General features: G+C 37.5%; 1 protein-coding gene across 1 annotated transcript in view; it reads right to left on the minus strand.

Annotated features, from left to right (window-relative positions):
- The window catches only part of PIEZO2 (piezo type mechanosensitive ion channel component 2), a gene marked incomplete at both ends in the record, with an annotated part of 313,493 nt that overhangs the window by 31,956 nt on the left and 267,359 nt on the right, over window positions 1-14,178 (minus strand). The window contains 6 exons of the mRNA XM_081996437.1: window positions 2,439-2,504; window positions 4,362-4,473; window positions 6,948-7,046; window positions 9,080-9,183; window positions 13,192-13,263; window positions 13,984-14,105. Coding sequence (XP_081852563.1) covers window positions 2,439-2,504; window positions 4,362-4,473; window positions 6,948-7,046; window positions 9,080-9,183; window positions 13,192-13,263; window positions 13,984-14,105 — 575 coding nt within the window. The remainder of the gene's footprint in view (window positions 1-2,438; window positions 2,505-4,361; window positions 4,474-6,947; window positions 7,047-9,079; window positions 9,184-13,191; window positions 13,264-13,983; window positions 14,106-14,178) is intronic.

The raw sequence follows: 14,178 nt of genomic DNA on the forward strand, positions 1-14,178 counted from the left end.
CAAACATACACACCACACTACAGTTCTTATATAGTGTTGCACAAATACTGAAAAATTTCTTTCCAACTAGCCAGTTCCAGAGCTAGTTTTCCCTGCTAGGTTGCAAATCCCAGAGCACTAGCTATAAAGATCAATTTTAGAGTAACCAGCCTAAGAAGTAACAGAAAATTGTCACTAATCTGCCGTGCGGGGACAGAATGTTTGAAGTAGATACCAAGGAGCCAACCTATGTGCCAAAGCACGATGCTTTCAACAACCTCACTTCTTAGGTGTGCCACAAGATGGCATGCAAAACTTTGTGCAGCGCACGTTCACTCCTTACAAAGAATGCAAAGGTGAAGCTCTAATAAAGCAAAAGACTTCCTATGGAGGAACATGCACGTGTCTCTGGGTGTGCAGGCAGGGGTGTATGCACATACGTGTGGAGAGAAACTAAGGAAAAATCTCATTAGTGGTACATTCCTGTAAAGTGGACACCGAAATGGCAGTACCTACCATTTACCTGAGCAATACCATGGCACTGGTCCGGTATTTCTGAACATAAGAGCATTTAGCCTCTTTCACTTGGTCATATAATTATTTCAATAATATTTTGCCCTTTTTTTCAGGCTTTTTCTATGTCACTTAGAATTGGAGATATTTTATGATTTATCTACTTAAATTTTATTCACCCATATTTCAACATGAAGGTCTTGAAGCTGAGGAAATCTTGCCATGGGAAATTAAATGTAAGGCTGTTTCTACTTCAAGGAGCATTAATTTCCTTTGAATTCCAGATAATATTAAGAATAGGTTAAAAGAAAACGTAGCACTCATACGCAAAAATATACAACATATAAACGCTCTTTTTTAAGCCATACTCTTCCTCTGAAATATATAATTTCTGGTACTGACTTCAGGAGAATTGCAGCTCTCAGGTTAAAATTACCTTTATTATTGACCACCACTGGCATGCCATAGTCTCACCACAGTGCTTTGCCAAGCTCTTCCAGTCTAATCTGAGAGGTCATTTTTCTCTCTGGGTTGGAGGTGATTTAGTATACATTTTTAATGATGCTGTAGCTGTTCTGGCAGCTTTGCTGTTCTCCAAAACTTTAAAAAAAATAATCTTTTGGGGATCGATTGCATCTAAACATCTTCAAAAAGGGAAACAAATATTTATTTTCTGCAGAGACTGTTGTTCTAACTTAAAGGGTCAAATGCAGAGAAGGCTCCTCTCTGCCTGAGAGCGTGAGACAGGATTTGATCTAATGCTTCATTAACAATTACCATATAATTTTTCCAACCATCATCTTTAAGAAATTTTACGTAGGAATGGGCAAAGTATTTCAACAAAACTATAAAGCACCTTAAATTGACTATTTCCAATATAAATGAATCATAAACCTCCTTCTCTTGCCCTAACTCCCATGTAGCACCAACAGTGTTTCCCTAGAATGTGTTTCAGTGATTCACTTCAGTGTTTTAACACAGGTAACTGCATTGCCACTAAGTAACAAATAAAAAAGCCCCCAAAACCCCACCAAAAAAACCCTATAGCAATGCAACTCATTTATTTGAGAACACTGCTCTTGTGGGAAAGAAATGACATCTCCCACATCCTTGTACCACCTTGTACCCTGTGACTCACTCAGGGATACAATTCTAAATGGAACTGTGGTAACCAATTTTAAACAGAGAAGAAAAATAGCTTTTGAAGAAAAGTCTCACTCAAGGTAAGCCATGAAAAAGACTTACTTAAGAGAGGATTCTGTTTTCTTCCTTTACTCCAGTTAGAAACAAAGAGCCAAGCTTAGATTTATGATCTATTACACGTCTTTGTAGGAAAACTTTCAATATGAGCAAGATCTTGCAGACTGCTGGCATTTCTTCTGTTGTACAGAACATCCTTAAGTCTGATTATGAATGAGAATGGGTAAGATCAGGAAAATCCCATTTTTTTCAGAGGATATTATTGTACCTTGCTGAATGGTTGAATACCAGATAAAACCATTATATTAACCTTATCAAAACACACTGAAAAAAACACAAGGTCTTTGTGCTAATAACACTTCAGACATCCAAAATCAATGGAGATTTTAACACAAGGCTGTATGCAATCAGGATTGGAAGCTAAGCTTAGGTGTAAGTTGTTCTATAAGTAAAATATACAGGAAGTGATCAAGTTTGAGCCTGCAGATGTATTTACTAAAGTGTGCAGAGAATGAGTGCAGTAGCTAATAGTCTAGGAGTAGAAGTTCCTACGCTCAGGACTTGTAAATTTGGCAACTGAAAACCTGAAAGAAGTTAGGAAGTTCTCACTGCACAGGTTAGAGTGAATTTTGTGGCTTTCACCCAAACCTGGGACCACTGCAACGCTGTCTCTGTGATAACGCTGCTTACGCCACCAGTCACAACTGCATCGTAACAGCAGAGAAACCCTCTTTCTGCCTTCATACCTGGCCCGTCAGATTTCTTCTTGACAGGTTCCTCTTCACTGTCTTCACAGTCCGCATCAGTACCACCTGTTGAAAACAATGAGCGGAACAGCGAGCGTTACACCTATGGAAGTGCGGGTGTAAATGCCATTCAAGCTAGAAAAGTTACAGCTACTAAGCAGTAGCGACTGGTTCCTCGCCTACCACTATAACAGAAAGCGCATTTCCATTTCTAAAGGGCTCAGGTGAGGGGACAGCCCTGCCAGCGAAGGTGTTCATGGATGATCACCCCTCTCTTGTAATTTGCAGTGGCATTTCCTTACTAGATAGGCTGCTGAGCAAGATCATCTGCTGGTGTAAACCCAGGCAATTTCTCAGTCACGCCGCTTCCACCCTCAGCAGCCTCACCTTCCGCCGGCTCACACTCGAGCTCCTTTCTTCATCTTCTGCAAAGGGCAACCTGACCAGTGCTCTGATCTTCTCCTGCCTCTGACCCAGCAAGCCCAAATGAATTGAGTGAGACTTTCAGGTTGAAATGAAGCAGCAGAGTTGGTTTGAAACTACCATGAGCTTTGAAACTACCATGACTCTCTTTCTATCTACTACCCAATAACTGCAGCTGCAGCTTCAGGGGCAGCACTCCAACTATAAAGCTCCCCCTTTTTGATGGGTGAAGATGCCAAACGGAGGAAAAGTTTGAAATCAAAGAAAAAAATATTTCAGGCTGATTCAGCCTGAATGGGCCCTCTTCTTCCCCATCTATACCGACCAGAAAAAGCTTCCGAATTTCTGTGTTCTTTTCTTGTTTAAAAAAGGAGCAAAAGATGAAGAGATATGAACCACTTATAAACTGATTTTTTTCAGAGGCATGAATGATTTTACAGTGCCAGTAAAACCCTATTAACATTTGTATGTTTTCCTTTTGCTACCTGCTAAATTAACTGTGAATTTAGGGGTTCATGGATATTCGGGTTCCTCAGTGAGTATAGCATGGGAAGTGAAAAACATTTCTTGATATTCTTCCCCATGTATCAACTCAAGCTTCTTTAGGAAACAATACAGGAAATGTGGCAAAAAGAAATAAAATGTGGCTATTTAATTGAATTTTTTTTACAGATCCACTTGAACTACAGGTCTTCAGGAAGTTCTTCATGAAATAGTTCTTAAACACAAAACATAAGTCTGTCCCATGCAAAGCTCTCCCTAGGAATACACATGAATTTATCACCACAATGAGACACTTTGAGCAACCCTAGAAAAATTCGGAGAGTAAGAAATCTTTTTATGAGGTGAGGGAGTGAAAGGGTAATGTCCTTGCTCTGCCTGATTCTGGCCAAACACCTGGCATTTACACTCCCATATTCTGCAGAAATGCTGTTAATTACCAGGTTATTGGCTTTATAAAGTTATGCCTTTACAGGGTTATGGCTTTCTCTTGCAAGTACTCTACTTCCACAAATGTTTTCATATAGATGATGTTTTCCGCAACGTGTTGAGTCTTCCTATCTGGCAAAAGTTCTGGCCATGTGTCTTGCAACTCCATGGAAAACATGTATATCCCCTCTTCTCCTTTATCTCCCCCAGTGTGCATTGCATAGAACGAAAGCGAGGTGTTGGAGTCACCATCACCAGAGGCGTTCAAAAAATGTGTGGACATGGCACTTCAAGACATGGTTTAGTGGGCATGGTGGTGTTGGGTTGGTGGTTGGACTTGATCTTAAAGGTCTTTTCCAACCTTAATAATTCTGTGATTTTGTGAAAGGACATAGCTATGGCTGGCCTTGCCACGGGCTGCGGCAGGGAAAGACAACCAGCCAAAGGCAAACTCATTTTTCCAGTTCCTAGCCAGAACTGAGAGCCCTCTAAAACTGATGCTGCCTTTCACTACCAGGAACAAACAGGCAGTCTAGTTAACTTTTTTTTTAAATACAGATGTCTACCTACCATCCACAGATACTTTTCGCCTTCTCTTCTCCTCTTTCCCAAAACTTTTCTTCTCTTTGCGCCTCTGTCGTAATGCTGTTTTAGGGTCAGTAATCCAGGCCTGATAAACAAACTGGAAGGAACAAACTCATTTATTTCAAGGTTTTTCATGTTTTGAGAGTAAGCCATAGAATAACCGATAAGCATGACTATACAGTTTGAGTAAAGGCATTCAGGTCTGCAGGGGTAAGGAAATATTTTGAATCCCAAATCAAACACCTCTCCTGCAGATCTGCTGAGTTTTCATGTGCTATTTTTGCAAGCATAAAACCAAATGTGAAAACACTTGTGGGTGAACCAAGTTTCATTAGAACCCACAAAAATTCATGCTCTGAACTTTGGGAATTAATATTCTGTTGTGCATATGGGCTACTTCACCTGAATCTCTCATTTTAATTCTGTATTTCTACTTTACCATCTTACAGGCAAGATGCAGAGTAATGGCAACTTTAAGAGGAATTACTGCAGTCAACTAAAGCATGATGTAGTGATATCTCAGTACAGGTATTTGTGCTTGTACATTTTTCATACTTTAGGTACTTCTTTTCCCCTCTGCAGGTCCCCATGGGACAAGTACAGATTTGCTATCTATGCACAGTCCCAAATCTGACAGTCAGGAATCCCTCAAATTTCATCCTGATTTTGACAATGGCTGTGTTTGTTGCTTCAGATAAGTCACTTAGGAATCCTTCTGCTACTGTTTTTCCAGTTGTAAAATGAAGACTGTAATACTTACCTATCAAGGGGATTTTAAGGGGCCAAATCCTGCTCACAGCACTCACTCAGATTAACAGTCTATTGACCTGTATGACTACATGAAGCATGGAATTGGCCCAAAATATTTATGAATGCTATAGCAGTGGAATAAAAAAAAAAGTAAAAAAAAAAAGTTACAAAAAAAAAGTTACCCAAAAGTAACTTTTTGAATAGTTCTGCTCAAGCTGTGAAGGAAGGTTACAGGAAAAAAAGCAGTAACACTCATATCTTTTTTCCCTATACGACATAAAATGTGAATAACAGAAACTGAAGTAACTATATCTGCTCCACAACTCTTTAGGACAAAAGATGTTCTTCTGTTAATTTTATGGTTTTCATTGTAAAATGGTAATCATCCTCAACTGGCACCGCATTGTCTTCTACTTCTAAGCAACACAAGCTGGTAAGAGAGACAGGGCAGGGAAGCACACAGATGCAGACATGAGAGTGAAAATAAAGCACAGTAACAAAATAGCTCTATTAATTCACAAGACAAACATGCAGACAATGACGACAACAACACACGTGTATCTCAGTGAAGCTGGAATTGCCCCCCACAATTTTACTATTCTGAAGGGCAGAATAGTAAAATTTCTATTTGTTTTATTTATGTTTTTAAAATTTGCGTACACAAAATCCTTTGGGGCATTAAAAGCAATTTTTAAAAACTGTCAAACTGACTTTAAATTAATTTAAAACGAAAAAAAAAACTTTGTTAAGTTTTGTGAACATCTACAACAATGGAGAGGAAATTATTTTGGTAGCATTGCTAAGAAGGTCCTCTTCCAAATCACTCAAGGTCTGTACATTTATTTTCATATGTCTGACTTGTTCAAAACAAGCACCACATGAGAAAATGTGTGGGATCAGAGGCACTGGTTTCTCTTTGCTTTGCAATAGGCGTTTTCTAATGAAGGTCATCTGGGGGAATGGAGGTACTTAAGTGAACTAATACCATATTAATTAGTGAAAGTCAGAAGCTGTCAACATCTACCTTTGAACAGTTAGCTGAGAAACTGTACTCTAGCCACAGTCAGAGTGTGAATAAAGAAATTAGAGGTAAAAGGCTGACTTGGAAGAGGGTAGAAGATTAGAATGAAGAAAGGGCATCTGATTAATAAATTTAATGTAACTAGTTATGCTAAGCAGTGAATATTTTAAGAGCTGACTGGGTGCATACATATGTATTACTTTAGGTTTTTACCACTGGACAAACTTTAGATGTAGTATCTTTTAGGCTTTGGAGCTGGTACGCTCAATTTGTAATGCTCACTCCATACAAATATCATGTTACATATATAGAGTGTAAAATGATACACAGTGCTCAAAGGTAGGAAATACTAAATGTATTCAAGGGCAACAAGAGAGAAGATGAACAAATCTTTTTTATGATGATGAAGGCCAGAAAAGTAGAGAGCTAAGAAGGCATTTGGAGCAGACTGTGTGTTTTACAAAAATTTACCAGCTTTCTGAGATCAATTACCACGGTGTCCATAAGATACATGCAACTTGACGTGACCGTTTTGTATAACAGTATCAGAAGAAAATGAGAATTTGGGTCTGCATTTTCTCTCCAGGGCTGCACTTAAAAAAAGATAGACCACTTTTCTTGTGGCTTGACCACTCCAAATATATGAAATGTATTGCATCTACTAGGAATGAAGCTTTGGCTGTCATTATTTTGTTAAATCATTCGTATCAGAGGAAAAATGCAGACAAGGACAGAGATATACATTACATCAGGAACTATGGGATGGGTCACATACTGAGCACTCGCAAAATATCAAGTACCTTTGCTGCTTTGATTAAATACTGAAGAATAGTTTTGGGTAGTTTAATGACAGACTTGGGCAAGGCTAAAATGGCTGAAGCAAATTTCCCAATAGCTCTCTACAAAGAAGGACAAAGCAAGAGCAATTAGTAGAAAACAAGAAAGTATTAATAAAAAGCATCTACTGAATTACTGTATCTAGATTATTCAGAACAAATTTACATTCATCGACTCAAATATGAAAAAAGATCTTTGACTTTCACAATAAAATTTCAAGAAGATGATTCTTAACTGCCTGCATTCTCTAATAAGTAAAACCTCCAAGTTAACCCTTGAAGTGACTATTGCACACAATTTACACTAATTAAGAAGAGTTCTTTAGCAGCCTCTACAACAAACAAGGTCACTTTGCTAGTATTTTTAAGAAGACCATGTGAATATTGATGGAAGGTGAATAAGGTATGATGACCAAAAGGTGAACAAGCTTTTCATAAACAAAAACAATTTTCTGTTCTATACAACTCCCCTCCTACATAAAGCCATCCAACATCTTCATGTTGCACATATGGCAGAACTGGCCAAATGTACAGAATGTCTGACCAGAATTTTGAAATAAAGACCAGATCCTCCATCCTCAGATTAATAGTTTCAGGACTGAGCTTTAAAAAATAAGACCGAATTAACAAAAAAACCCCAAAGCCCAGAGTAAATGAAAGAATCTGATTAGCTTCTGACCTCAAGTTTAGAACTCTAAAATCTCAGTGCTTGGCACCAGCACATCTGAACTAAATTCTTTCATCTTTTTTAAAAAAAAATCAGCAGAAACAAGAATGCAAACTTTCCTCTGTACCTGCATGAAAACCAGAAAGAAAAATGACCTAGAAATTTGTGATCCATTTTTATGGTCCAAGGCGAGTTAAATGCAAAATATAGAAAAAATCAGTGTAAACAGTAGAAAAGAAAAGGTAGTTATCACATTATTTTTCATCCAGATTTGTTTTGCCTTTTTAAGGTCAGGAAAAAATCTTTCCATGTCATTACAAATTAACAGGCAGTTTAACAAATGTAATCAGTTGGGAAGGTAATGTAAGTATATAAACTAAAGGCACACTGTATGAATGAATTAAGTAAAATATTTCTTGTAATTCAGTAATGTCATCTGGGAAGCTTTGTTTGAAAGCTATTGACATAAGGAATAAAAGAGCATGGAGGCAGTTTCTTGCTCTTGCTTGGACTGGGCTTTCAGTAATGCACCAGTTCTGCAGTGATGTGGGCTTGCATCTGGATGGGAATGCTCATCTGCAAAATGCTACCTGTTTGCCTAAGCTTTCAAAGTTACAGACCTGAAAAAGTTCTATGGTACTTCTGAAAATTCTTCAACAAGTAAAACTTTAATCTTATGAAGATTAAAGCAATCCTATACGCATGAGTATTTCACTAACTTCTTCACCCAAGTTCTTCATTTAAGTCAGTGGATTCAATACCTGGTATTGTCTAACAGCAATCAGTCTATATGTAGGAACCCAGTTAGGAGACTTCAGCTATCTTTTTAACATTACAATATCTTCTTACTTCAACACAGTCTGTCACTTAAAATACAACCTATTAATTAACATTATCCTGAAAAAGAAAGGAGAGAAAGTGATGTGGTCTTCTTTTGTAATTTTAAATGTTAAGCCCTTTATAACCCAAGGATATACTTCTCTGGCCCACTAGGATCAATAATAATTAGGTTTTTTTTTTAAGTATGCATTCTTTTCCATGAAAAGTCACTTATTTTTGAGATAATTTCTTCATGGGATGATAACATCTATTCAAAATCAGAAAACCACTGAAGCATTGTATAGCAGCACCAGAGGCAAGTCAGCTTTCTCACTTGTCTTTTTTGCAACGCAGAAAAAATAAAGCTCAGATTCTTAACCTTTGGTTTTGTATTTTTGTTTTCCTTAGGCATAAGTGATTGAAGATATGATTTCACTATAGTTCCTGTAGGAATTTGTCAAACTTGCATTTCAAATTGGCAAGAAATTTCATTTTCAATACTTTTCAGGTCTACTTTAGATGTACTGGCTGCTTTAACATATGTGCCTCTGCCATGAGAAGCCTACATTTTTTCCAGATGTCAACTAGAAAGCAAATTACCATAAAGTACCTGAAATGCAGATTTTTTTCGAGGCTCTTCCTCTTCTTTTTTCTCTTCTTCCTCTTCCTCTTCACTATCCGTCTCAAACAAATAATAATTTCCACTTCTGACCACTAAGTGAAACAAAATATTTTATTTTTCTGAAAAGTTCTATTCTCAACTGCCTCAAGACCTATGAACAGCCAGCCAGTCATTTAAAAATTCATAACCAGAAGAGGTGAAAACAGAGAAGAAGCAAGAGATGAAAAGGTCTCAGGCAATTTACTTGATATTAGTCAGGAATACTTTGGGCATGAATGAGAACTATATAAGAAGTAAGGAAAACATCACCATGAGAAGAAAATGTAAAGAAAAACCTTGAAGTATATCAAGTTACTAGGTTACATTTTTTAGAAAAAATAGCAATTAAGTCTAAATTAATTGGGAACTGATGGTTATTTGAGGGAGTAAAAAAGAGCCCAGCAGATAAGTAATTTAATTTACATGAACAGTACCACTGGACAAAAAATACAGAACTTCTCTTTAAAATGCTGAGGCATTCTTTAAACTATGGAATGGGATGGTATTAGTTAATGCTTTCTTCAGACACTTAAGCTTTGATGAGGTAATGGAAAACCTTGGTTTGTTTAAAACAAATCACTTGGATTCTATTAACATGATCGCAAATGAGTTTCAATTTTTTGCCCATGGATTCAGAAAGATTCTGAAACCTTCATACAGTAAAGATGCACAGTGAATAAGCTAGGCCTTATATCCTTGAACAGAAGCAATGTTTTTATTTCTCAGGTGGTAACAGGCCTACATGAATGAACGAACAAGGGAAACAAAAGAAATTAAAAAATAAGGGAATGAGCAAGAGAAAAATCAAAACCACAGCATTACATTCAGCAGTGAAAACTGGTAAATAATTTCCACATTTAAGATGAAATATTTAAGGGAACAGTTACTTAGATGAATTGTCACACAATCTGGATATATGGAGCAATACGTATTTATACTGAAAATTTATATTTAACCCTCATTATAGGTTTCTGGAAAATTAACAAGTGCTTTAATTCAATCATACCTTGAATTCTACACAGATCGTCTGTGCACTGATGACCACACATAACTATCGCAGAAACCTCAGGGTAAGCACACCGTGAAATTTGCCAGAACTCTACTGGATCATAACTTCAGCATCTAGAACTCCCTCACAGAGGGAATTTTGTGCCTCGTGTGCCTAGTTATGACTTTTAAGATCAATGATCGCCCCGCAGAGGGACGGAGAGTCCACTTCAGTGGTTCTAATTGTTGAACTGAGGTGAAAAGAAAGTTCGGAAATTTCTTGGATCAAGCAAATTAATTATTTGGTACAGGGCCTTCTAAGAAGGCCCATTTAAAATGCGTTAAAGAGATGAATGCATTTTAAGAGCCAGCAGTCTGCAGTTCCCTTTCATAAAAAAGTATCTTGTAGTCAGCATCAGAAACTGCCCACACAGAAGATCAGCAGGATGAGGTCTGACATTGAGGGGAAACCTCTACTGCAGTGCAGGTCCTTAAAGGCTCGGAGTAGCACCCAGTCAGACTTGCAATGCCTGAGCTGGCAGAAAACAAATCTACAATGATCTCCCTCCAAAATTTTTAGGTTAAAGTGTATTTGAGGGGACACTATAATGTAGCAGTTACGACTTTTTTACAACTAAGAGGGAGGTATGATTGAATAGCAATAATGCATACTTGCACACATCAAAATGGAATAAGAATTATGTCAGTCACCTACAGGGATTACTAAAGGGACCAAATTTTACTGGTAAGATAATTCATGGCAGACTGGACTTGGGGGACCCCTATCCTACTGCAAAATGTGACTTGCTCCTACTGAGAAAAGGGACTTGCAGGCTTTCCCTGTGGGATGAGGTGGAAGGGGCAGAAGGGGAGCCATGCAGGAGAAGTCTGAATAATCTCATCATCTGCTTGCGCCCAGAGGAAAAGAGCTCCCCAAATCTTCCCCCAGCTGTGAGCACCATCTTTTGCACTACATCAGAAAATTCTGTGCCCCAGGAGAAGATGAGGACCTTGAAGCATGTGGCCCTAACTCCTGCTGATCTTTGTGGGGCTCCATAAATAATCCACAAGCACAGGAGGAACCGTACCTCCCTGCAAGGGAGACTGTGAGTGAGCATCCATGAGGAGACCCTCACTGATGTTTCCTATCCATTTTACTCAGACCCAAATTCATGACTGTGTTTTAATTCCTATGATATACAAAATGAGGTCTTTCTCTATGATAAAATTATAACAAGTGGTATAAAAATAACAATAAAAATCTAAATTAAACATCAGAATTGGCATAAAACTTCAAACTCGAGCAACTTCATGTATACAGCCACAGCCACAAACCCATTTACTGAGATGAACAGCCACGTGCAGCAGAATGCTGCAGTTACAGCACAGTGTTTCAAAAAGGATAGGTGGGGAATATCAGTCTATTTCCAGTTTGTTTGGAACAAACAACCTACTGTCTGTGAACACCTACTGTCAGTGCCATGATCCAGTGAACGTGGACGCAAGCCACATGGCAGGCAACCACTGTTTGCAGGACCAAGGTCTGTGATGTTTCCCACAAGGTTTTGCATTATTGCAGCAAATAATTTCAAGAATGCTCGCTGTTTAAATACCAAAACACAAGTTGCCACCTAAGAACATTAAATAATGAGGGTGAAATAAGTAAAAGCCAAAGTCAATGTCTCTCTTTTAGCAGTTCTTCTAATTACAAAACCAGTGGTGAATAAACAAGAGACCATATCCCATTCCTTCAAAACCACTGCAGCTTGAAAATCTACAGCAAAACCTCACAAATTATAGTTTTGATCTGTTTTGTCATTGTTTTTAACAAAACTACAGGGCAAGAAGCTAATTTTCATAAGAGTTTTGAAAAGGGATAGGTCTCTCTAAAGTGGCAATGTGCCCTTTAGGAAAGTAAAAAGAGAGGCACAGTTTACTTGTGACTTGATAGAAATAAGCATACGACATTCTGTTAAACGCTGTTGGAAAATATGTATACTGGACTTATAAATAAATACACGTAGGTAAACGAAGCAATATGTAGATGTGTAAAAGTATTACTCAGAGTAACTCTTTTAAACTAAATGACCGGGCACAATATGTCTATACATTCATATTTAACTCTGATCAGTGCTATACACTTGAATATTTTTTATATCTTCAGAGGTTATTAAATAGCTCATGACTGATTTCCTTCAACAAAGATTCAATAGAAGGATATTTGATTTGAGATTGCAGTCTACTCAGTTTTCTTGTTTTACCCAATACATAACATAGGGAAGAACTCTATTGTATGCCTGGACTGGGCTACAAACAATTGAAAATATCATAATTCAACAATGATATGAGTGATACAGGCTAAGAATTTCTTGTGCACAAGGCTAAACACATTTTTGCTCCCAGATAAACACAAAAAAACGGAAATAACAAAAAAACTGGCATCAACAGTACATTAAAGTATGACCAGAGATATTCAGCTGAGCTCTACACAGCCTAGTCCTGGGAACAGTCTTGCTGCCTTACTGTTGTACTCAGATTTCTACAGTTGACAGAAGAATGACTGATGAACCATAAAAAAAGTTGTATGATGTGTGTATATGAAAAAGAAATTATGACTAAGATTAGATGCATTGGCAAACCTTCACCTTCACATTTTAAAATACATTGTGCTTTGCAGTAGAGGGAAGTTGTGACTTCTGAGGTCAAAATCAATTCTTTTTGGCACATGTTTATCTGATCTGATATTTTTCTAAGAATGCCCAAAGTGTCATGAGCTAGCTATGACACTAGCTAGCTCATGTCATAGACATGAGCTATGTCTATGCTCATAGACATAGCTAGTTCAAAATATGGTTAAACTCAAGTTTAACCATATTTAAAGTTGTTCAAAATATGGTTAAACTCACTCCTTGAAGATTTGGAAGTAGAAATCATTTGTTGAAAAAAACAAGCCTTCTATCAAGTCACAATCATAAAATCAGGCATAAAACAAACAGATCATGGGAATGCCTTCATTCTGGTCAAGGATATAAGGGTTAAATCCACGTATTTGTAAGATGATTGAGAAAACCTACTGGAAGCATGATCAACCCAAGGCCGCCACCACAGCTTTTTTTTGCCCTTGGCTTTCTCTTTGTCTGCTTCTCCTAAAATAAAATATGTCCAAATATTAATTTTACAAAATGAGAAACATGTTTCTTATACTGATTAATAATTTTTAATTTCTCTCAAAAGAGCTAAAATTTCATGAGCACATCAGATGTCAGATCTACTGAATACATTCAATATTAAAATAATTCAGAAGCATGACCACTAAGCAGAAATACTCTGGTTTACGCACCAGTTAATACAGCATTCTACTTAAACAGCTAAGAAGTTCAGTTTTGTGTTTTAAAACACACAGTCACAGTTGACTGTAATTTCAAGAAGAAAATATTTTCCCTCCTCTCAAGTACCCTTACATTTCAGGCTCCAAAAATTTAAAATCCAGTAAGTACTGATCCCAAGTCAGAGCTAGAAATGTGGCACTAGCTGGGTATCACTTTGTCTGTTCCCATGTTTTAAACAACATTTAAAAGTACACAAACACTTCAGTGACTGTAACAAGCCTCTGCTGCTATTCAGCTCTTTGCCAACAGCCTGACATTAACTAAAAGTAACCTCAGAGCAAACAATTTTCTCTAAAACTTCTTGCAGTGCAAAATCACAGATTTTTTTGGCTGAATCAAGCTCCAAACTGATACTCATCTAACAACCCTGTTACACGCTGACAGTTTTGTAGAACAATTTATCACTTGTCCAAGTATTAGGTCAATTAGGTCTTTAGTGCTCAACTGCAATTACGGTACAAAAATAACTAATGGTACCTTCGTCATCTTCTTCAGAAACCTTCCGAATCTCCGGTCCCTCTGATGACTCCTGGGTCATGCTTAGCATCCTCTCTTTACCCTTTTTGTATTTTTGCTGCCTGGCTTTGATGCGATCCATTCTAGCAAAAGGAAGAAACTTATTAGATTCACACCTTCACCCTATTTAACCCACCCTGAAAAAACAAGTGTTAA

Source organism: Phaethon aethereus (genome assembly GCF_964289735.1).
Source record: "Phaethon aethereus genome assembly, chromosome: 2".
Classification (NCBI taxonomy): domain Eukaryota; kingdom Metazoa; phylum Chordata; class Aves; order Phaethontiformes; family Phaethontidae; genus Phaethon; species Phaethon aethereus.